At 44.4% G+C, this 25152-nt stretch overlaps 2 protein-coding genes across 4 annotated transcripts; one reads left to right on the top strand and one right to left on the bottom strand.

Annotated features, from left to right (window-relative positions):
* Positions 1 to 46: 46 nt before the first annotated feature.
* pkn3 (protein kinase N3) lies at positions 47 to 15820 on the bottom strand. Of its 3 annotated transcripts, none has more exons than XM_064354266.1 (22): positions 15539 to 15820; positions 12629 to 12905; positions 11776 to 11930; positions 9915 to 10044; positions 9093 to 9247; positions 8087 to 8297; positions 7591 to 7773; positions 7387 to 7496; positions 6752 to 6895; positions 6527 to 6602; positions 6197 to 6383; positions 5764 to 5890; positions 5451 to 5512; positions 5177 to 5246; positions 4937 to 5028; positions 4487 to 4663; positions 3833 to 3895; positions 3658 to 3734; positions 3397 to 3539; positions 3160 to 3267; positions 2761 to 2841; positions 47 to 1871 (listed from the first exon to the last, which is right to left on the bottom strand). In XM_064354266.1, exons 1-22 carry the CDS (start codon positions 15557 to 15559, stop codon positions 1671 to 1673), a joined length of 2850 nt encoding a protein of 949 aa, XP_064210336.1. In that variant the 5' UTR covers positions 15560 to 15820; the 3' UTR covers positions 47 to 1670. The 3 variants fall into 3 exon arrangements, with proteins under 3 accessions (XP_064210336.1, XP_064210337.1, XP_064210338.1); XM_064354267.1 differs by having other exon boundaries at positions 9093 to 9244; XM_064354268.1 differs by lacking the exons at positions 11776 to 11930; positions 12629 to 12905; positions 15539 to 15820 and adding an exon at positions 10687 to 11052.
* Positions 15821 to 19337: 3517 nt separating this feature from the next.
* Positions 19338 to 23473, top strand: seta (SET nuclear proto-oncogene a). Its single transcript, XM_064354265.1, has 8 exons — positions 19338 to 19658; positions 20724 to 20781; positions 20891 to 21033; positions 21286 to 21389; positions 21476 to 21589; positions 21958 to 22128; positions 22325 to 22471; positions 22556 to 23473. Exons 1-8 carry the CDS (start codon positions 19586 to 19588, stop codon positions 22577 to 22579), a joined length of 834 nt encoding a protein of 277 aa, XP_064210335.1. The 5' UTR covers positions 19338 to 19585; the 3' UTR covers positions 22580 to 23473.
* The last annotated feature ends 1679 nt before the right edge of the window (positions 23474 to 25152 follow it).

The raw sequence follows: 25152 nt of genomic DNA, 5'->3' as shown, positions 1-25152 counted from the left end.
TGTAGTTTCATTTCTGTTTAAAAAATCCATTTACCTACAAAATAAGAACTTTAGTGAGAAAGATATTTATTAATATTTTTCATATGTAGACAGAAGGGACAGAATAAAACAATCTCACCTACAATTATAATGGCATGTTTTTTCCTATTTCACAGTATAAATTATAATTCAGTAGTAAATCACATACGTATACATACAACAGAGCACACTTCATTGGCAGCAACATTTTCAAGTGATTTCAAAGGAATGCAAAATTAAACTTCACGGACAGTAGCTTCACTGGAACTTAAAACCTCTCGTCATCTCAGAGTCTTGGAAGACGATTGTGATTGCATTCAGGTACTATCGGTATATGGGGCAGTTCAGGACAGAGAGATCGACAAGCTAATGGCTGTTTGTAACAGTGCAATAACAGCTTTTTCTAGGAAGCACAAAGCAGCTCTTACAGAAGAGAAATAAAGAGCTAAGCTATCAGTTAAATGCTATCAAAAGCTATGACTATCAGACATTCAATTTTATCTTGTGTTTCATAGATTTGTCTTGATCTGACTTTTGATTACCTTAACTGATTTAGTGTTCGTTCCCGCAGCAATTTATCAGTGTCAAGGAACTGTATCATTCTTATGCAAATGTACTGTTCATATTCTCCTACTACAGCAGAGGCACTTCTCAACACTCAAGTCACGCAGATGCTAATTGCAACATTAAGGGCCAGTTTCACAGACACAGATTAAACATAGGCCTACACCACATTCAATTTTGAATGGAGATTCTCCATACAAAACTCAATTTAGCCCAGGACTAAGCTGAATCTGTGTCCATGAAACTGGCCCTAAGGGTGTTTGGGGAGACAGTACAGTCATTCAAAGAAAAATCTTATAATACCAGGAGGTCTTTGGGAGAAAGAACAAGCTAAAAAAGTTTTCCTCACTGAGTATATTGGCACATTCTGGCTTTTTGTTTTGGGACACAATGATTTCACTGTACAGACATTTAAGACACAACACATAATTGCTGTGAGTAGTATGAAGGATTTAGACAAGGAGGTTTGAAGGAGAAGTACACAGTGTGGTTACTATACCCAATGCCACTGGCAAGCATGGCTATGGAGTCATATCAATACCCCACCTCCAAGAAGAATTCCAAACAATCCACAAACGCGTAACAAGTTATTAGACGAAGATAGCAGGCATTACATACATCCAATCACTGGCCCCAGGAATACAAAAACAGCAAGTTAATAACAAAAGAAAAAACACTTAAATCCACAAACGGGAAAACAAAACAAAACCATTAATGAGCCTCACTTTTCTCAGCAGAGCAATACATGGTGACGTTCACAGTGACAACCAAAGCCCTACACAGGGAAGGCAAAGTAGACGACCCCAGTGACCCCGGAGCCGTGCAGAGTCTTTATTAACCGGAAAGAGCCTGAAGCCACAGCATCAGCTGCTCCAGTTCGCTTCACCTGGAGAAACCTGGTCTCTAACCAGCCCGTTCTTAATTGTTTAACGCCAGCCAGCGCTCGGTCGATGGAAACCTATTGCGGAGGGAAGCGTGGCAGGGAGGGCTGGAGTTGTGCCGCCAGGGCGGAACGGAGTCCTCAGAGTGGCCCCCCTGGAGTTTGTGGGGACGCCTGGCGCCGGGTCTGCCCTGGGGGTGTGGGGGGGTCAGTGCAGCATGGAGAAATCAAAGTCCGCGAAGACCTGCTGCTGCTCGGGGGTGAGGAAGCACGGAGTCTGGGGGGGCGTCAGGACGGGCTTCAGCCGCGTGAACTCCTCGTCAAAGTTACTCACGTCCCCGGACCCCTTGATGGAGGGCAGGAACGGGGGCTTGACTTTTTTGGCCAGCAGGGCGTCCCAGTCGATGCCCTGTTCGGAAAAGCAAACAAAAACTTACAGGATGCCGTTTATTTCCCTCTTCCTCTAAATCCAAGATGGAAGGATAGGAGTCATTTATTACAAGGAGGAATCTAGCCAGTAAAATTTCCCATACACTGGGGCCATTGTCCCCTTAAATTCTCAGGGCAACGATGGATTCAAGCTTCACCCTGCTGTCTCAGAATCAAGTTTTTGTGAAGAAGCTATACACTTTTTTGGTCAAAACAAGTCTCTTCTGCCAAATGACTTCACATTTACCATCCATTATGCAATTCTACTGATGACTCATTTTGGTTCTCGACAACATTCACCCTGTGCACAGTCAAAGAAAAGGTCTCCACTAAGGAAGTGGTTAAGCAATGTATAATCCACCACATCCCTTTAATTGCACATAAGCCCGTATTCAATCAACATTATTTGTTGACTTTGACCTACACTAATAAATGTAAGTATTACACTTTTCCTTCACAAACTCAATTTGGCGAGCTAATGTTGTTCAACTCGCCACACCGTTTTCATGAAGACTAAAAACAATTCTTACTTTCAGCTGTTAGGTTATAGACAAATGTTGATTGAATCCCAGCCATGAACATTCTGAACTAGATACTGATTTCTCGACCTGTGATTCAAAGATGAGTATTACCATTTTCCTGAATGCTCTGAAAATCTGACAGAACATCTTTCATTTTCAAAACTAGCTCTAATCTCAGGATCTTCTGTATTAGTATGGTCATGAGTGAAGCGTTGGCTTAAAAGGCCAATTTCCACCCGAACCTTTCTGGCTGCTTTCAATCTAATGTGCAATGACCTCCACAATGAAGAATGCTGATAACAGTATGAAGACAGCAAAAGGAAGGGATGGGACAAATTAAACAAATACCTGATAAAATTTCTGTTTCTTAACCTCGTTGGCGTCCTGCTCCCCCGCTCCAAGCCTCTTCTCTGGGTTCTTCCTCAGCAGCTGCAGTTAAGGAAAAGCGCAGGCAAGGCACAGTCAGGCTTCAGTGCTCACAGGCAGGGTTAAACGGGGCTAGCCGAGCTGCTTCAGGAGAATTAAGCCATTCACTGTAGCAAGACTCTGCACTGCGCTGACAGGGTGTGTATATCACATGGATTATACTACACGCCACATCAAAATGAATTAAAAACAGAATGTTCTGCAAAGGACCTTGCGCGTCCCAAGAATATCAATGATGTATGTGTGTGTGTGTGCGTGTTTGTTTATGTACATGTGCGGGGGACGGGGACCAGAGAAAGCGGGAAGGAACACTTTTTTTACCTTTTGGATGATGGAGATGGATTCTGGTGACAGAAACCTGGGGTATCGCACTTCGTCATTTACAATGCTGTCAAACACCTCCTCCTCATCATCGCCTGGGAAGGGAGACTGACACAGACCATGGCGGGGAGGCTTTGTTAACTCTTCTGGTACAACCCATGCCTCGTTTCAATCCACAGAACGTGACGCGTGACAAAAAAACAGCGAAATATCCAACGCACTCTCACGCCAACTGACCTCTCCCACCAGCATCTCGTATATGAGCACGCCCATCCCCCACCAGTCCACGGCGCGGGTGTAGTTGTTGTCGGTCAGGACCTCGGGGGCCAGGAACTCTGGGGTGCCGCAGAATGTGGAAGTCCGGTCACCGTGGCCCATCCCTGCGCATGGAGAGGGCGATGGAACACAGCTGCCAGAATTCCAACAACAGAACCCCAGGGGCCAGAGCCCACCCACTTCAGAAGGAAACACTCAGGGGCCAGACCACCACCCTCTTACCTTCTTTGCAAAGCCCAAAGTCCGCAATTCGTACATAGCCGTCAGCATCCATCAACAGGTTGTCTAGCTTCAAATCCCTATTTTAAAACACAGGAAAGGGAAATTCATTTCTGAATGCTAAGTACTGGCCTGTATTGACTATTACAGAGCTTTATTTAGTTTAGTCGTTACTCACCGATAAACTATTTTGTTCTGGTGCAGAAACTCCAGACCTAGCAAAACGCAGGCAGCATAGAACCTGCAACAAGCACACAACCCATTACAAGCAGGTATGGCCAGATCTGATAAAAAGACTCCCTGGAGAGACAATAAAACCAGTTTATTCAAATAGCAGGAGCAGGACCTCAGTACAGTCATGCACTCCATAGTTTGGAACTGAATCCTGATCATATTCTAGCTGGGAGTTCCACAGGGGTGACATCATGGCCCCCTGTGTTGGCCAGGGAGGGAGGGTTTCAGCCAGCAGGATGTCCCTGCCTTATCTTCAAGTAGCGACTCCACTGGTGGATTATATTCATACATACATGGTGGATGCAATTTTATATCAGTTAACCAAAAACCAGTTAACCCATAACATCATACAGTACAAAACGGTGCAAGAAGTGAAAAACAATAGTGCAATATGCCTTTAGGAATGCTGTGTGACAAAAAAAATTAAAGCAATGGAAAAAGTCTCTTATTGTATGATAAAATATCATAAAGCAAGCACAAGAAAGCAAGTCAGTTAGTCAGTCAGCAAATAAGTAGGTCAGTAACAGCCTGCCACACCTGCTTCCCAGGATAGTGTTTCTCTACAGTGTGTAGGGTGTGAGAGGGGGCAGGGCCGCACCTGGCCTGGGCCTCGGAGAAGACGTCGTTGTGGATGTGGATCATGAGGTCGCCCCCGGGGGAATACTCCATGACGAAACACACGTGCTCGGCCGTCTGGAAGCAGCCGTGCAGGTTCACCAGGAAGGGGTGCCTCGCTGCGTTGATGGCCTCAAATATCCTCTTCTCGCACATCAAGCTGGGATTCACAGGCACACACTTGAGGGGGATGCATCCCAGTTTAATCACACATCAGACAGATCTCATTTAACTCCTCTCAGAAGAGCGCTCACAGCACAATTCATAGTTACGAGAAAAATATGGCAATGTAGACAAACATCTCCAGGAAGAAAACTGTTATTTTAGGGCCCATGAGAAAAGAAGAATAAATTGAAAGTACGTGAAACACCAGCCACGCTATAAAGATTTGAATAGTTTCCCCAGGTTGGGAAGATGCTTTCTGATGACTAACCTGTCCACCTCATCGCGGGTCACGATGTCTCCCTTCTTCAGGGCTTTTATAGCGTACAGCTTTCCCGACTTTTTATATTCAGCAAGCAGGACCTGGGTGAAAATGGAAGGGGAAGATTTATGATGCGATGCCTGAACAGATGTTGTGGGTGAAGGTGGGGAGGGTTGATGAGAACAGTCTGTCACCACGTCCGAAACAGTTCATGGGGGTTGGGGGGGGGGGGGTGTTAAATGACAGTACCTTTCCAAAGTGCCCTCTTCCCAGCACTGAGATGCAGTGGAAATCCTCCATCTGCACTCCTGCCTTCTCCCTGATAAGATTAAACAGTGATAAAGATAGAGACAGAGAAGGTGTAAATATAATTAACACTGGGCTCAATGGAAGGACTTTATCTAGAAGGAGAATGAACCGGAAAGGAGCCAGAGCATTATGAGTGTGTGTGTGTTTTTGTGTGTGTGGGTGTGTGTGTGACTGTTGGTCTCTTTCTGTGTGTGTGTGTGTGAAAAGTACTTACGAAGGTATGGACCAAGAAGGCTGTTTATCCTTTTTCTCCACTGTGCGATTCGTCTTGGTGGACTGAAAAGAAGCCAGAAGAGTCTCAGGTGATGGATGAAAGACATCCACACCCTGCGATCTGCACTCTCTACTTTTACCAATATATATTTACAGGAGGACAAAGCACGATGGACTGTGTGACCAGTCTAAGGGATTGATACCTTACAGAATGACAGGTAAAATTCTATGACAGGCAGGATGACCAATGGATAAGCAATGTTTCCATGACAACTACATACGCAGTATGTCGTATGAATTCACTGGAGATATACCATGTTTGCCAGAGGTGCATCTGGGGGTGCTAACGAGGGCACGTCCAGGGTAGCTTTGCCCATGTTGAGGCGCGGGGGCTTGACTGGCCGCTCGTCGCTGAAGTTCAGCTTGATCACCGTTTGCTCTCTGCAGTGAAACGCGGGGGTGGGTGGGGGGAGGGGATCTGTCAGCGGGGTTACCACTCAACATCACATATTTTCCATGACATTTCAATTACGTTTATCACAGGGAAAAATGTCAGGCTGTTTGTTTGTCAAGGGTTGGTTGATAACTCCAGGAAAAGCAGGCCAGGTTCAAAATGGAAACAGTCACTTTTCCAGACACATTTGCACATCACTTTTTATCATGAAAGCATTTTCAGATATTTAAAACAAAATTGTTCCCAAGAAAATCGGACTACAAAAGATCCGACAACAATTTCAGCCGTCTCACCCTCCCGGTGGGGGGGTCATCACCGCCTTCTCCAGGGAGGGGGGCGAGGTGACGTCGGGGTCAGAGGCGGCGGAGAGGGGCGGGCTCATGGCCGTCATGGAGCTGCAGGGGGGCAGCATGTTCATCATCAAGCGCCACCATGTGGTGAAGTTCATGTTCATCTGGGCAGCCCGCAGGAAGTCCTTCCCTGAGAAAGCAGGAAGTAAGCGGACGAATTAAAGACTCCAAAAATCGCCGCAAATAAACACTTAGAAAAGAACCCGAGCTTCAGTTCTATAGATTTCAATGAACAAGGCACATGGTAAAGAGATAGAACAGTAGCTAGGCTACCTTTCTCTTTGGGGAAAATGCGCTTCTGTCGTTGGAGTTTTGGGTGCCGCTCAATAACTGGGTTGACAAAGGTCACCTGTGAGTCACAATTAAAGTAACAGTATTTTTATAAAACATAAATAATCATTTCCTCAAATAAACTAACAAGCCTTAGTCATTTTATGACTGAAGCATTGTTCCACTGTAAGGATTTGGATTATGGGTGTGGCCTAATGATCCACTTACCTCAGCGAACAGCATGCCCTGGGGCTCCAGATACAGGCACATGCCGTGCCGCTGGTTGTCCAGGAAGTCCTCGAGGCGCAGAAACTTAACGGCACAGAGGGCCCTCCAGTCCCTCCAGTACACCCCGATCTCCAGCTCCCGGGACTGCAGGGGTCAGGGGTCAGGGGTCAAATGCAGGTCATTCAGCAGGGCGTATGCATTCGGTCAGGCCCAAACTTTTTTGTTCTGACTTTGCTCTCGGCGAGACTGGGAAGGTCTTATTACGTCTTATTATGGGCCTTTGTGAGCATTTAATTCTGCTGATTAAACAAGGACAAGAGTGACACGATAGCTTCTGCCATCTGCTTCTGTCCTTGCCATCACTTTCTATGTCAGTTTTAAGGCTAGGCACAAGTTTGGGGCATGGCACAGTATTACTAGGCGGAACTACATTATATACATGGATATGGAGTGATGAGACTGGTCCCCTGTTGCCATCACGACACCAAAGAGGAATACCTTCAGAGAATCATTGAAAATCATGTGAAGACGAATAAGGATAACAGACAGCATATTAAACGTAACTTTGAAAAGTCTTAACATTCAAAGGCCTTCTGGGTAGCAATCAGAGGAAGAGGAAGAGGAGGATTACCCACCCGCTCCAGTTCAATGCAAAAGCTCTGGTCCCACGCCTGATTGCTGAGGGGCCTCCAGTTGGTGCGCCCCACCATCTTGTTGTCCAGCTTCAGCACTGCGCTGATCTCCACTGACAGGCAGGAGGAAACAAACAGCAGGCCGTTATCACACCACAGGTCTCACCTGCAGGGAAAGCTGGAGTACGGAGTCACGTCGCTGCTCACCGGACACCTCCTCCGCCTTGCTGAGTTTGCTGTTGGTGCTGCGACCGGACAGCCCCGTCCGCACCTTCAAGGACTTAGCCTCCGAGGGGCTCCCGGGTGCCGTAGAAACTCCGGTTACCCGGCAACGACCTGGCACCGATTCCAGCAGGTCCTGGCAGCCCATCAGCCTCACTTCCAGCCTGCCTGCAAATTAAAATCAGGCCTACACATCTCTGTCCCAGGCTACAGCGGCTATATGTAGCCACAGCATACCGGTGAACCAGGCAGACCAGTAAGGGATCAGCTATTCCTGTGTATAATACTGCACCGGCAACGTATAGCTCCGTTACAGTGTATCCAGCCTGCAAATCAAGCGATTAAAGCTCTGTAGCCATTAACCTTTTGTGCAGCGCTAGCACATAAAAGCAATTTACTAGATGAACGGGTAAGGGGTTTTACTACAAATTAGGGGTACCACTACTCCCCTCCCCTTCTGAGACGTCAGCCATGGCGTTACCTGTGAGGGAGGAGGGCTTGAGGAAGGAGGACGAGGAGGAGGAGCGCAGGCGGTTGCGCTGGAAGCCCAGGGAGGGCGAGGTGCCCAGGGACAGCTCCTCCTTGATGGCGGCCCGTTTGGGGTGGTCCTGGGGCAGCTCGTTGAGGCGCTGCTCCAGGGACAGGCGCAGCAGGTCCAGCTTCTGAGAGGACTCCTGCAGCCGGGCCTGGGCCTGGGAGGGCACGCAATGACACACCGGTGACTTTACAGCAGCGAGCGCGTCTGCACGGCCATAGCGGACCCCCATCACATCTGCAGTGAACCCCCGTCACATCCGCAGTGAACCCCCACAGTGAACCCCCGTCACATCCACTCTGAACCTCCATCACATCCAGACTGAAATCCAGACTGAATCCCCATCACATCCACAATGAACCCCCGTCACATCCACAGTCAACCCCCATCACATCTACTGTCAACCCCTGTCACATCCACTTCACCTTGACCAGTTTCAAACCCCCCCCCCCCCCCCCGTAGGGCATACAATTGCAAATCTGATTCTGTACAAAAACTCCAAAGTCTTAGTTTTTTTTGCTGTCTTTATAATGCTGAAATTCTTCATACAATACGATACTTTGGGAACCCAAAGCTTTTTCATAGTGCTGTTATGAAAGCCCACCCAATCCCATTACACTTAAACCCTCTGGGTGAGAGCACAGTAAACGGGACTTCCTTCCCGCTTCCCATTAAATGCCTTTTCCACATTATTTATTTATTAGTAGGGGTTCCTACTCAGGACAAGTTGCGTGACTTATGCTGACACAGCTGACTAATGATATTTAGTACATTGTACATGCAGTTCAAGGGCGTAAACAGGCCCAGAGCGGATCTAGCGGCCTGCTGGAAACAGGCTTGCCTCCCTACCCAGGACGCCACTGATGCTTTTCGCAGGGTATTCCATGTTGTTTATTTCCCTGACTCTGCTGCCCTTCGGTCTACCCCCCGCTCTCGCCCCCGGGGCCCCCACCTCTGCCAGCGCGCGTCTGTCCTGCACCCTGCGGCCTCCCAGCTGCTTCACCACGTTCTTGGCCCCCTCCGCCACGGCCGCCTCGATCCTGAGGTGGTGCCGCAGCTCCGCCACCCTCAGCTCCAGGGGACTGATGGTCTCAGCGGGACGCGCTGCTGGGTCACGCAAGCACACACGCGCACACACACGCGCACGCACACACATGCACAGACACGCGCACATACATGCATACACGCACGCAGGCAAACACCCACACAGGCACACACGCCGGGAGGCACATGCGCACCCACAAACACACGCACATGGCAACACACACACGCAGGCGCACACACATACACACATCATGTACAGGTCAGTACAACAAGCATAGACAGACACATGAAAACAAACCAACACACAGTATGCAGAGTATAGACATAACATTTTTGCAGCGCATGAACGCACACATACACACAGGAAAATTAAAACAAAGGGGGGCCTCCCCAGACCAACAGAGGATAGCGCATCGACCAGGACTGTGTGATACACCCAGGGAATTGGTATAACGACTAAATTGGGGAGAAAATGGGAGAAATGGCAAAAAAAAATAATAATAAATTTAAACAAAGGAAAACAACCAGACCATTTGGAAATTCTGAAATTCAGGATACGACATACAGGCGTGTGCAAAGAATTTGCACAAAAATAGCAGGACCGTAGCAGGACGGAAGTGAAAAGAAAGGCAGCCAACCCCCTCCTCACCCCCCTCCCCCCTCCCCCACCCCAGGACACACAGGGGGCATCTGAAGCACACCTCTGCCCTCTGTGCCACGCTGCCCTCACCTTCAGCATGGCTCTCCTCCCGGTCGCCCTCACCCGCCTGCGTGACTTTGATGATCTGCATGCGGATCAGCTCGATCTTTGTCCGGCTGTCCTGCAGCATCTGCTGGGCTGTGGACAGCATCTTCCGGTCCTGGTGGAGAGGTAAGGGGTGGGGGGGGGTTACTGAGAGCTCATGGTCAATTAGTTCACACCTGGATTGATACAAAAAAAACGAAAAAAACAATGCTCTCCCAACTGAACCAATAAGCACTGCTGAAAAAAAAACAACAGCAGCAGCAGTGACAACAACAGCAACAACAGTAAGAAACAACAGCAATAACAGCAAAAAAAGAAAACAAAAACACAAAAAAACAACAGCAAAAAAACAGCAGCAACAACAGCAAAAAAAAATTACAGCAAAAAAAAAAACAGCAGCAGCAACAACAGCAAAACAAAAAAGAAAAACAACAGCAACAACAGCAAAAACAACTGCAAGAGCCACAAAGAAAGCAGCCTTCCAGGACACAGGGCAGATGCGTGCACCTTGTTAGCTATGAAGGGCTCAATCTATCACGAAAGCGGGGAAACTTTTACATGCATTATTAATCCCCCGTGCACTTGGTGCAGGAGGCCTCTCTCCTTCCCTTCCGCCCGGCCCATTAAAAAAATTAAAGCCCTATGTGGAGCAAGGTGCTCGGGACGTGGCTGCAACGCACAGCCAGGTAAAAAAAGAAAAAAAGAAAAGAAAAAAAACTGCAGGACCCAGCAATCCGCGAGAACAGTGTCAACTAACCCGAGCGTGCCGTCCTTGCTGAATAAGGGCTAATCTGTCATCCTGTAAACTGCGGTGGATGTTCTCACGTTGCTCTCCGCCACCTTCGCTATCCTTGAAGCGCAGAACAAGTCCTCCCTGCGGTTGTCAAAGCGGTCTGGGTTCCGCGGACGGCTCCCTTTTTTTTTTGCCCGGTGCGAGAGAAACCCCGGCGGCCCGCCTGCTCACTTCACACCCCCCCGGTCTGCCCCCTGTGGTCCATCACAGCCTCCGAGCTGCTCTCGCGCTCTCCCCCTTCCCTGCGGCGCGCGGGTCTGCATCGCCTGCGTCGTAATTCCGCCGGCCCGGCATCGCTCTCTCGCGCCTCTCTCTTATCGTTCTGTCCCTGACTCGGTCTCCTGCTCCCTCCCCCTCTCTCTCTCTCTCTCTCTCTCTCTCTCTCTCTCCTCTCCTCCCTCACCCTCCCTCCCCGTCTCCCTCGCTCCCTGCGTCTCCCTGTGTTTACGGGTTTCCTGCTGGAGCGGCAGAGCTGCCTCTGCGCCAGCGCTGCTGCTAGCCTGAGCGCCGCCGCCCTGTCGGAGCTCCACATTGGCCGAGGCAGGAGCACATGCTCCTCCGCTGTCAGCGGCCCGAGACAAACGGCAGGCAGGGCAGGCAGCTCCGCTCAGAGGCTCGGGTCACGTAGGAGAGGGGAAGCGTAAATCACAGGTACGGGGCTTTCAGCAGCGGCTTCTTTACAGAGGACGCTTCGGATAGGCCGCGGCGCACACACACCCCCACTCTCACCTCCCCCCTTCCCTTGAGCACAGTGAAAACAATGGCAAAAACAAGACCCTAGAAGAAGAATGCAGTCCCTGGTTGAGCAGTTTTAAAAATGCCTTTTAAATGAACAGCGCAGCAATAACAGCTTATCGACAATGCACCATAATCTCTGAATGGCCGAGGAAGGCCATTCCTTTTGGGTGGAGGGGGAAAGTGGGGGTGGAGCTTTGCAATAGTCCAGGTCCTTGGCTTTAATCTTAGTACTGGGCCCAGTGAATAATTTTTTACAGTGATGCATAACAGCATTTTTTTAAATCCACATGAATTTAAAATAAAATGAGGGCCCACCTTGACGGAACTGCTAGCATAGGTCTGGATTATGGTCTCTGCTCCCTGCTTCACCTTGGTCTCAATGGCCAGCTGCTTTTTGAGGGTGTGGATCCGGCTGATCAGTGGAGTGGTCCTCTCCTCCCAGCGACAGGGGTCAGGAGAGGTCGGGTCATCTGGAACCGCATACGCAACAGGAATAATACGGAGGCAAGAGAAACAGTGTGTGTTTTATTTGTGACATTTAAGCACCCTTTAGCAGTTCTTTCATCAAGAAAGTGTTCAACATAGATATAAGGTTTTATATTTTTGTTATTCCTGAAATAATTACAATAATATAAAAACCTGAAAACAAGGTTTTATATTATGGTAATATATAAATATAAGTGTTTATAAGTTATGGTAACCACAAAGATAATTGTTTTTTAAAAAGCATGAGACTAAATAAATTTAGTTACAGTACATACCAGTAACATTTTTCATACAGGGCTTATGTACAAGACCATGAATTAGATGGTACTAATACTGATGGCAAAATGTTAATATAAGCAAACTGAGCAGAAACAATACTAGACTTCATGAGTCTTCAATGACATCAAGCTAGCGAGTTCAACAAAAAATGACTTATTTTGCAGTGTAAAAGAACAAATTCTTATTTTTAAAAGCTAGACATTTTCATCATTTTTAAAAATCATTTTCTGTGATTGCAACAACAGTGTTATATCTGGCGATTTTCGATTACTTTCCGCCTTAAAAATACTTTAAAGTACTTTGATTCAGGTGCAAAACCGACAGGACCTTGATAATCAGGCCCTTCGCCGCCCCGCCCCGTTAACGCCCCCGCCCCGTTAACGCCCCCGTCCCGTTAACGCACCCATCCGGGTCTCCTTCTCGAATGCCACAGCTCGGGCGTTGAGTTCCTGCAGCTCCCAGTGCAGCTGCTCCAGCTTGCGGCTGGAGGCCTTCAGCTGCCCCTCCACGTCGGCCGCGTTCTTCCGGCTGGTGACTGCCCGCCGGAGCCTCTCCGCCGCCTCCTTGATCTTCAGCTCCCTCTGGATCTCCTGCCTGAGCAGCGTGCGCGCGTCCTCCAGCCGCTGCTGGTACTCCGGGTCCAGGATGTTGCCTTCCGTTAGGCCTCTAAGGGCACTGCCCTGATGGGGTGAAGGTGGAGGGTTGAGAGTTGGGTCTATGTGTTATCATGCATTTAACTTTACTGTCAAGAATTTTTATTTCTAGATTCAGCCCCTCACCCCCTCCCCAATAAAATGGAAAAAAGAAAATATATTATATACTGGCAAACTCTCCACAAGTGTGTTCTTTATTTTCATTTACTTCATGTAATGGCTCTTTATCTAGAAATCAATATCAAAATGATTTTCCTAAAACGCTGATCTGTTTTCCCCTAGGTAAGCAAGTGTGCTCTTCAGCTTCTTTCCGTTTAGTTCATGCTATGGCTAATGCTAACACTTTTCAGGTGCCACATAACTGCCGGTCCTACAGTGTACAGCGTGTCCTGTTTATTTCACAATGCTCTGGGGAGATGAATGGCAGAAAGGCAATTGTCGTGGAGCACTTAAGCAGGGTCCCACAGGAAACTAAATCCTGTGGATGTTAAGAAGCAGATAAACAGGCCTCCTCATATCTTTCTGAAGGCCATGACCAGTCACGTACAACTCCGATAATCCGCATCTTCCCTATCTTCAAAAACCCTTGGTTATTAAGTAATCTTCTAAAGACAATTTAGGAAAGCAAAGGGAAAAAATTGAGAATGTCACACATTAAAAATAAATAAATAAATAAAATCTCCCTAGTTTCAAATCACATCTCATATTTCTGCTTACAAACCAACAGTCTGACCTCACATCTGTTGTTACTTACCCTCAAAATGGGTTTGTAGTTTGGAAACAGGATTTAATAAGGGAAAATTTTCAAAAACAATCACATATGATCAAACTAATTCTAAGATTCTTGGATTCCAAAATGGTCTTAGCTAGTCTGTTGCTGGCCTATGGTTGGTCAAAACAGGTTAAGCTGGTGGCTAAACTGGTGTGGACAAGCTGACAGGCTGGTGAACAGCTAGGTCAACCAGCTAAAACCAAATAGAAGTGTTGTAAACACATTTTAAACTAGCCTGGAATTTTCTGCATTACTTTATTCTTCCTCTGTTACTGCTTACAAATTGGTAGTCTAAGCCATAATGATTATGGAGTATAGCAATAATAATAATAATAATAATAATAATAATAATAATCTGTTGTGTAGACTAATTATTTAGATTAAAATATTTTTGTTTTTGTTAATAAAATTTTTGATATAGGTATTTCTTCTAAACCACCTGAGGCAGTAGAAAAATTGTTCTCGCAAGGAAAAAAACAAGGAATTTGCGACTGAGAAACAAGGAACTAAAGAAGAGACAAGGAAAGCGTCGTTCTATAGTACGGATATTTTATTTTAGAGGCTTAAGTCTTGCGTTCGCAACAGCGTTGGGGGATTTGCCATTTTAATACAGGTGAAATGTACAATTGAATACAAGTGGCTGCACTTAATGCCATAGGTAATGAGAAATTGTCGAAGGGACTCGTGGCTGTTGCCCTCATTCAGCAGTAGTGAGAGAATGACTAGGCACTGGGCCAACCGGAAAATCTAGCCCATACCACACCTTGCTAGCCACTGTATTTCCAGACGGAAAGTTTGGAGCTAGGCTACATATATTTGCATTTAATTGAAATGTCGGCTCAATCAGTTATAAATCAGTTACAAGAAAACGACGGTAGTAAAATAATATATAAAATTACCTAGCATCATCTCTACAATGACCGATAAATTAAACGGTTTTATTTACAATGGTAGTGAAATAAAAACAATACAAACTCATTTTGTTCATATAATCGTTATGGAACACGGTGCAGGAGGTTATTGAGGTTTTTATTTGTTAGTTAGTGGTTTCTCCCCCTATTCCAAACAGTTTTTAAGAGAATAAAGTTACTGTAATTTTGTCTTCCAAATTTGAAATTGTTGCCTTCCTAATATAGTATATTTACAATTATATATTTTATAGCCTATCGTTTCAAAATATAAGACAATTAAGTATAACATTTGTTTCAGCTCGGAATTTAAACCAAGTGAGAAATGACGTTTCACCACAGTAAACAAATAAAAACGTGAATCATATTTTCCAGTTGCATTTAGTGGGGCACCCAAACCCTGTCTCCACGAAATAAAGAGCATACTGTTCTGCACCAACTGTACTGAAAATGGCCGTAAGTTAACGTACTACGTCCTGTCAATTTGTGGGATCTAGCTAGCATGTTCGTTGGCTAACGTTCGATAAACAAACTGCAGTCTCGTAGGTCGATGTTGATACCCAATAAGTTAAGACACCTCATTTCAACTAGAAACTATTTTGAGAATTTAGTTGCAAGTTAGCGTTGGCTGAAGAAATCGCCTTAGCCTACAGCTAGAAAACTAAATGATGTTGTCAGTAACTTTGCGTATAACACATTTAACGATTAGTTTTACCATTAGTGATAGCACTTGTGGTTTATCGGCCAACGATACGACCCTAACGACGTTAGATCGATCGCAAGACTACCGGTAGCTAGCTAGTCTAGCTACTTTTCTGTTGTTATCCCAGCCAACAACCGTATTAGCTGTATTCGTATTCGCTAAGATTAGGTTACTGTCAGTGCTTAATAGTAGGCGAAAAATTCACCCTTTTTAAAAAGCTGTCACCGTGGTTAGACTGCAACCAGAGGCTGGTTATGACTAGCTATATTGTGCTCACCTGTAGTGTTACCCCCGCCATGCAGATACCAGCTGAAGAGTAGAACACTTTGCTATGGTTTGTGTAGTTAAGAATCCGTCTGGCTAACTAAGCCAGTCAGCTGGAAATGTAGATATATATGGAACTAACTAGCTAATTAAATATAAGAGGAAACCTAAAATTAACAGCCATAACTGACGGCTAATTTTTCAGAAACATACAATCTGTAGGATGTCTCAATCTCGCACTACACCATTCAAACTGAAAATGCCCTTCTGCTTGAGTCTCAATGTTTTCCCCCTTTCCAATAGTTTGAATCTACTTTGACGCCTGCCTTCCCGGGTCGTTCATTGGCTCAATTTTATGTCAATCAGTTTTCCAACGTTTCCCATAGATAGAAAATCCGAATTTCCGATTAGGGAAAACAAACCAGAATTTGTTCGCTTATCAGGGCCACATGAAATATGTTTTAGATAACGAAATTCTATCGTGTGAACTATGAAAAAATATTTGCCATGCCACGTCAGTTGTTGGTTATTGATAAAGCTGTCTGTTGCCACACTACAAAATATTATCAAGCTTGGGTAGGGACCAAACACAGCCCAATAAAAATTTACTTCGACTTCTTGTATTGCTTTATTCATTCGACACAAAATGCGTTCAATCCTGCGGTAAATATTTCGTAATTTAAATAAATGCATCACGAATAGTCGTTAATAATGCATTAGCTTGGATACAGCCCACTGACTATTAGCCTATTCTCGAAATGCACCTGTTATCTTTGCAGCCACGTAGGCTACGTTATGTGCTCAAAAAAAGAAAAAAAGAAATCCACGGCGTAGCAGTTCTTTCAGTCACCAATAGATGACACCCTCTCTTTCTTTATGGTACAAACAGAACTGCTTTTGGTTGTAAGTTGTTGAAACTGCTCTGCAATATACTTTACTCTTTTTCTTTCTTTTTTTTTTTTTTTACATTTCAGTTTTGATAAATGTAACGGCCTTCATTTGGTCCTTTTATTTTGGACTGTGACATCATCTGAGAAATTGCTGTAATTTTGACACCTTCAAAAATTGCCCAAAATCAATTTCCTGTTATAATAACCGTCAAATTCCTCACTTCAATAAATTCTCTCCCTCCCTTAATCCACTCCCTTAATCCACTTTTTAATGTAAAAACTATTTTTACTTTTTTCCTATTCATTTTAGTTTTCTTTCGTAGATATGCCTGTTTTGATTAAAGTTCATTCTTTAAGGGAAAGTGTTTTGTACAAGCCCCTTTTTTATTTCACCACATCCCCCCCCCCCCCCCCCCCCAGAGATTAAGTTCATGTTTGCTGCTTTTATTCTTTTTTTTGTGCAAAAAAAAAGAATAAATAAATCATTTAAAAACTAGAATTGCCCTGACCCCAACACATGCATTCAGGTCCCCTGGAGTTTGGGTTAATACAATTTAGCCTCCTTTGTTAAAAAAATAATAATAATAATAATAAACTAGCATTGGAACAGCAGAGAGAAGTTTGTTGGCTGGACCGCAACAGCGGGGCCAGCCCTACAAACGCGAATGTCTGTGACTGAGTGACGAAGTTACACCATTGGTCGGCCGAGCTATGAAGTTACACCATTGGTTGGCCGGTCCAGCCATATACTAGGCTTAATTTGACCTGGTCTTGTTATTTTTGGCTGGACCGCAACAGCGGGGCCAGCCCTACAAACGCGAATGTTTGTGACTGAGTGATGAAGTTACACCATTGGTCTGCTGGAGAGGTCCAGCCATATAGCCTACTAGATTTTGACCTGGTCTTGTTACTATAGGCATTTAAATCTGAGATCAAAAAGTGGATTTGAGACAAAAGTACAAACAAACCTTTCAAGGTATTTAAATGTGTACATATTTTTAACCATTTTACAGAAACGTCTATTTTTGTAGTGACTCCCCCCATTTTCAGCTGTGCAATATTAACGGATATGAGAGCAGATTGGTCGAGCTGGTGTGTAGGATTGAATTGTGTCCTGTAGGTAGGCGAAGGCTGTCTTGTTGACTGCAGTGTAGGCCAGAGTCAGGACTTTTAACCTGTTTTGGGGGGTTTCTATCATCAGTCTCCTCTTCAGCGAGTGAAATTCATGTTCAATTGTAATTAAATCAGGTGACACACTTTTTCCCATTAATGAACGCTTTGGTTGCATAGGTAGTGCGTTTGGGGTCATTGCCTTGCTGTAGGATGAAGCCCTGGCCGATGAGATTGGAAGTATTTCTTTGCACATATTCAGAGAAAATCTCTCTGTACACTTCTGAATTCTGATCTGGCCTTTTGATTCTTTCTTCTGATGAGACGTTTGCATCTTGCAGTGTGGCCTCTATAATTTGGCTCTCAAAAGTTTTTTGCATATGGTGGCTTGTGGCCTGCCCTCTGAAGACTGCTGGTGATGCCAGTGATTGTTGTATTAGGGTTTTTCTTCACAGCTCTTAGGATTTATCTGTCATCAACTACACTTGTCTTCCTTGGCCAACCTGTATGGTGTTTGTTTCTGAGTTCACCAGTGGTCTCTTTCTTTTTCAAGACTTTCCAAACTGCTGTACTTGATATTTCAAGTCTCTGTGCAATCTTTCTTAATGATTTATTCTACCCTCTCAGCTTACAGATGTTATTCAGCCATAGTTAGTCCTCTGGCCTTCATGATGGTATATGCCTCTGACTCCAAAAGCAAACTCCACAGAACAATGAAAAAAAGGCTAAAACCAAGACAAGTCATGCACTGATTTTTTATGTGTGATCAATCCATGCAAAAGGAAACACCTGAGCAGTTAATTCAGTCATCTTTCTTTTTAATTATAAAAAAGCGCTAATAAAAGCGCTATATAAATGCAGTCCATTTACCATTTACCATTTAATTACTGAAAATGGGGGGGACACAACACCAAAACTGCTGTTTACGGTTAAATGGTAAAACATAGTTTTGCTACATAATGTTTGGGACAAAGAACATAGACATATTTTTCTTAATCTGGCGCTGTACTCCACAATATAGATTAGTAATCAGTTCATATGTGGTTAAAATGCAGATTCTCAATTTTTATTGAAGGGTATTTTGATAACTTTTGGTTTCACTATGTAGAAATTACAGGAATCTTTATACCTAGCTGTTGCAACTTGCCCCTGGCAAATCAGAAAGTGCAAGTCTTGGCCTTCACACCACAAGTGTTGTCAGTTACTTGTGATAAAAGGTACACACACGGCTGCCAGAGTAACATGCTCCACCACCTGAGGTCAAGGGGCACAACAATAGCCTTTCTACAGGGGGTCCCTGGACATGCACAGATAGAATCCATGCAACCACCTACCCACACAAAATCTTTTCTTTACAATATTATCTTGTAAAAAAATGTATGATGGGGTCCCCTGCATGACTAGGATCACTTAGGTAACTAGATCAGAAAAGGCTGAAAGACCCTGCTTTATAACAATGCTCCAGCAATTTTGTAATACTATGCCAGTAAATCCACCAGTAAAATCATGAGGTTTACTGCGCATATTCAATTTACTGACAATCGAGAAGGCGCGACGTCCTTCTTGGAAAGCCAGTCGAGAACGCACAGGGGCGTACGCGCATCAAATTAAGTAAGAAGAGCTGAATGCGCAGGGTCTCGAAACATTTGCTCAGCCTTTGGCATCGCCACCTTGTTGTTTTTATGAAATCCCGCCCTTTTAAATGTATCTATACCAGCCCCTTTAGAAGGCCCCGCCAATCAAACAGCAATGCCGGGGACGAGCATTCGTTTGTAAGTTGTTCTTTGGGAGGCGGAGTTCTGTCCTCCATTTCCATTCGATGAAGCGCGTGCGTAAGGAAGGAGAGCGCGTGAGTGAGTGAGCTCGAGCGCTGTGGTGGCGGTGGGTGCGTGAATGTGTGTTGAGTCCCGTTCCTAGCTATATATTGTGTAGAAGAGCGCGAGACACGTTTTATTCGCACATCTCTAACGGAGGTAGAAACAAGTTTTCTCTTCCTCGAGAAGACACCGATATCAAACGCGAAATTCTCAGTAGCTGTTTATCCACAGCCAGCGAAAAACATGTCGGCCTCGGCGGCGAAAGTGAGTAAAAAGGAACTGAACTCCAACCATGACGGAGCGGACGAGACCTCCGGTAAGGAATGGCGGCCTCCAGAGCACCGCCATTTTCATATTTTCGTTTCGGTTTTGCCCTATCATTAGCTAACCTGTTGATAATTTGTGTTCTAACTAACGGAATAGCTGCTGGTAACTGGGTGTGTGGGTGTAGCCGTGACCGCCGCAAACGTGTTTGATAGCGTGTTCTGTGTGGAAAACAGACCGGTGACGGAGGCCATGTTTCCTTGCTCAAGCTTCATTGTGTGTCAAATGGAGCTAGCTAGCTATTCTCGGTGTAGTTTTCGGAGAAGCTCGCGCTCTTTAAATGCATACCGCTGGAATTGCTTTGACCCTAAGTTGGAAACGGTGCTTTTATATTTACGCACATCTCCTTGCCGGGCTTGGAGGACGGCCGGTAACATTTCTTGTCTGGTTTGTTGTTGAATGAATCAGGCCTACGCAGCTAGCATTCGTTAGCACTGCTCATTGTTGTTGTGCGGCTCCGCCATGATGCACTTGTGCAGTTTGAAGGATACAACGAGGTAATGCTAAATTTATAAAAATGATAACCGCCGTCACTTTTTAACGTTTTATACTACGAATTTGACCTTTTTTGGGGTAATGTTATTTCCTCAGCGAGCTGATAGTTAACGGGCGCCAGATCGTTGTGTAGCCAGCCCTGTTGGAGAGGAAGGCTAGGACAACCCAATGTGCGGCCCCTCATTCAAACCACGCGGCCCTCGGCCACGGCAGGAAGCTGCTGTCTCGGAGCAGCGAAAGATATGTTGGTTATTGAGACGATTGCTTACTACGTCTGTCGAACTTGCGTTTGGCGCCCACCAAAATATTTGCAATTAAAATAAATATTAATCCACTCGTCATTGGTGGCCAGTTGACTAATTGCTTGCTGATCAGCATAATCGGTTGTGGTCATTTTCAAACTGCAGGTTGCAAGTACAGTAGTTTTTCTTTTTAGTTCTAATTCAAACCCATTAATTTTTTAGCACATTCCTCAAGTGCAATTTTGGATAGCTGGGTACTTGGGTAATTTGTTTTCCAATACATTTAACGACTAAATTTCTGATTTCTCTTCCAATTTTAGAAAAAGAGCAACAGGAAGCCATTGAACACATTGATGAAGTACAGAATGAAATTGACAGGTAATTTCGTTAGGCATAGTTTCTCAATTACTGTATATGAAAGTAGTGAAATAAAAAATGTTCTAACATTATTAATTGATTAATAACATTAAAATGCTTTATATTTTAGATTGAATGAACAGGCAAGTGAGGAAATTTTAAAAGTAGAACAGAAGTACAATAAACTACGCCAGCCATTCTTCCAGAAGAGATCAGAACTGATCGCCAAAATCCCCAACTTCTGGGTCACAACATTCGTCAACCATCCACAAGGTGAGTTCATGCGCATGTATAATATTTGTGTTCACTGCTATGTGTTGCATAGTAATAATACATATTTACTGTTCACAAATTTACGTATTGGTTGGCTAAATAAAAAATGTATGAGTCATCTTGATTTCTGATTAAGGCCCATGAAGTAATTTAGGCAACTTGCCTATTAACTGTTAAACTGAAAATCAGCTCAACCAGAAACATATTAAGACTGCCAGTTGCTGAGATTTTACTCCTCTGTCTTCTCTTAAGTCTCTGCTCTCCTTGGGGAAGAGGATGAGGAAGCACTTCACTACTTGACCAGGGTGGAGGTGACAGAGTTTGAAGACATCAAGTCGGGTTACAGAATAGATTTTGTAAGAACTTTGTTTTCCCATTCCAAGTTTTAATTGTTTGATGACTTGCAGTTTACTTCACTTATATGGCTTCTTGTGGTTTTCAGTACTTCGATGAAAACCCATACTTTGAGAACAAAGTTCTGTCCAAAGAGTTTCATCTCAATGAGAGTGGAGATCCATCTTCAAAATCAACAGAGATCAAATGGAAAGCAGGAAAGGTATGTCTGTGTTCACTTACTGTCTTCTGGAACATTGAAAGCAAAAGATGTGGAAAGGTGGAGTGGTACAAATATATTAATTAAATGTGACTTGTACTATTTCCAAAGGTGCTTACATGGTAATTTGCAAGTATTTTAATGTTGAATATTTACTATTGGAAATGCTTGTGCATGCCACTTTCTCTGGCTGCTTTGCTGATATAAAAATGTAATTCAATATGCAACTGATGTAGTCTTCCATGCACCTTTTGCCCAAAATGCACTCCGGAAAATACCAGGAGTTAATTAAAAAATTTTGTCTAAGTATCCCACATTCAAAGTAGAACTTTGTTAACCTGATGGATTTTGTGTCCACTCTCCCTCCCCAGGACTTGACAAAGCGCTCCAGCCAGACGCAGAACAAAGCAGGCAAGAAGCGTCAGCATGAAGAGCCAGAGAGCTTCTTCACTTGGTTCACAGATCACTCCGACGCAGGGGCCGACGAGCTCGGGGAAGTCATCAAGGATGACATTTGGCCAAACCCCTTGCAGTACTACCTGGTGCGTCAAGTCTAAATGATGAAACATTTTCCTAGTGTACAGCTTCTGCATAGAAAGATCAATTTAGCCTTGAAGTGTTAGATGTTATTGGAGATTTTTGTTGCCTGATGCCCAGGTGTGGCTCACTTCATGGAGGGGTGCACTGATGTCTGTTCTAAAGGTAGGCTTTGGGCTGACGCTTGTTTTCTGTGTGTAGGTCCCTGACATGGATGACGAAGAAGGGGAGGGTGAAGATGATGATGATGATGATGAAGAGGAAGAAGGGTTGGAGGACATAGATGAGGAAGGAGATGAGGATGATGGAGAGGAAGATGAAGAGGACGAGGATGGCGAAGAAGGAGAGGTAGATGGCTGAACATGATTTTTGGCATTCAACGTATGAGATGGAATACTCACAAATATTAAGGGTTGTTCATCTTGATTTTAGGACGACGATGGCGAGGACGACTAAACCGGATAAGGGACATGTTCCACCCACATCCTTTCCCATTTTCTCCTACTGATTACCCACAAGTCCTTGGGAGCAAGATGCTTTTTTTCCCCCTTGACTTCTTGTTCTGAAGCACCTCTCCTGTCCGTGCCATGTCTAATACAAGTTTTATGCCCCTGGACAGACTTGCATTAGAAAACCAGTGGCAAAATTTCTTGCTGACGTCCCATGTACCATGTCCAGTTCCCACGTACATCCGAGAACTTTGGGGGGAGGGATAAATAAAATTCAATAGAATCAGCACGCCATCTTCAGTAGACTAAAATACAATAGAAATTTATATTATATATATAAATTTTCTTCCTCTTTAAAGTTGTAAGATAAGTGAACAAAAGCCATGGTGCAATGATGACCTGCTAGCTCTAGCATCCCCTCACTGTCTTTATAATTTTGTTCAATACAAAGTAGGCCCCTAGAGCTGACATTGTTCTCTCCATGTGGTTAAATGGACAGATAGAAATTACCAGCTTGTTCCTATCGCCTCTTATAACAATGTTTGGGGTAGGGTTGGGGGGGTCAGTATTAGGGTAGGGCTGGGGTTATTGTAGAAGTCTGAGGGAAGGGGGGGAGGGGCAGATGCGTATTTTTGACACATCAACATTAGGGTTTTTGATTTTCATTGTATTGTTTTACAGGCATTCATGAGGTTTGAAATGACATTTTTAATAAAGAAAAAGAAAATACAAAAAATGTTACTCTTGTAATTTTGAACCCCGATGCTTCATGAAACAAAAAAATCTGTAGAATCTGTCATGGACTCTACATCTAATAATTTTTCTTTTTTCCACTGAAATGACGGTTTTAAACAAAGTGTACAAGTTGCTTTGTTACAATAAAACTAAATGTGTACACAAACCGTGTACCGTCTCTTAACTGTCATGAGCCACAGCAAATAAAGCCGATAATTCGACAAAATTGCTGTGTAAATCTGGCGTAAGAAGTATCACTGAATACAGTACATTTTCATTTCCTCCACGCTCCAACAAAGATTTGTTATCAGCGTTCCACCGTCTATGAATATGGCAGCATTGTTCTGACAACATTGAAAATTCACCTTCGGGTCTTTGGAGTTCTACTGTAGAATGGCTGTCTGGCACAATTGCTGACAAGGGTAAAGCAGCCCTGTAATTCACTTGGCCCCGAAGGTGGCATTCATTTGTAAACATTTATGCGGCCTAAATTACCCATCTTTTAAACGATGGAAATTTACCAGAAGGGCTGTAAGGGCTCGAGTGAAAGAAACTGCACCTGGCAACGTTAAATATGAAATCTGCAAAATAACAGTGTGGACATCAGTGACACTTGTTAAATATTCGGGACTGGATAATGCGAAAATAGACATACAACTATCTGGGAAGATCAAACAAGTCCTTAGTCCGTGGAACTGAGGCAGCAGGGTTAAGAAAGTGAGGCTAACTCCTGAATGATTTTGGAACCATGAGAAGCGTGGCCGCAAAGTTTTCCTGCAGAAGCTTGTCAATGACCAATGCCACAAACGTCTGCTCCGAATCCTCAAATATAGCATCAGTCACTACGTCCGGCCACTCACTGGGCTGAAAAGCCCAACCTGCAGAAGTAAATACACACATATAAATCTTAAGTATTATCAGGGTAATTTACTGCCAAACGTAAATAAATAGTGAAAACGTCAATTCACTATGTACGAAGTATTTTCATATAGCCTATGCCTGGATGTTTCATTAGTGGATTTAGGTAAATCTGCAGTCAGTGTGCAGAACATATAAGGTTAAAACGTTGCTATATTACTATATTTCTAATATGACGGTTAAGATTAGTTTCAAATTAACATTTGTTTGTTTATCAAAGTGATCTCTTACCAAGGTGTGCGCTGCAGCGGGGGCAAGTGGCAATTGTCCAGGAATATCCCGGGTACCAGGTGAAACGTTTGTCCGCTGGCCAGTGCTTGAATACGTCCGCTCTCCTAAATGTGATGACTTCAAACTGAAAACCATTGGGATTTTCAAACAGCTGGACAGTGGCCCTCTTATCTCCGATCATGGTATTATTACGATGCGACAATGCCAATCTACTAGCAACGTAGCGCGCATCTGAACTTGAAGCAACTTCGTGTCCACAAGATCTACACAGCAACAAGTCGTCTTCTCCGGCACAGGCGCGACAGGATGAAAAAAGCCAGGACAGCCAAACACAAATAGACACAACAACGTGCATTTTTCTAAATAGTAACTGTGACAGTCGCATGACTTTCTGCCCCACAAACATATGGCTAATCATATAGCGTACCCTATATCTGTACACCTATAGCTTCTTATCAAGGCGATATAAACTAAACGATAACTAGAGTAAACTGCTTTTGCATTTCCCTGCAGATATCGATACAATTTAAAAGTTTGACTAGCTAATATTAGCTAGCTAGCTGACTGGCACACCATGTCGGGAGCAACTATCGATGTCACTTTGACTGGCGCATGTGGCTAGCTAATTGCTACGCACAACTAGCGTCCACTCGAGTTTTCAGAGTTAACGTAGCCGTACAAGCAAACTATTATTAC

Source organism: Anguilla rostrata, chromosome 10 (genome assembly GCF_018555375.3).
Source record: "Anguilla rostrata isolate EN2019 chromosome 10, ASM1855537v3, whole genome shotgun sequence".
NCBI lineage: Eukaryota > Metazoa > Chordata > Actinopteri > Anguilliformes > Anguillidae > Anguilla > Anguilla rostrata.
The sequence above is the reverse complement of the archived record's forward strand: the minus strand, read 5'-3'. Positions and strand labels throughout refer to the sequence as shown.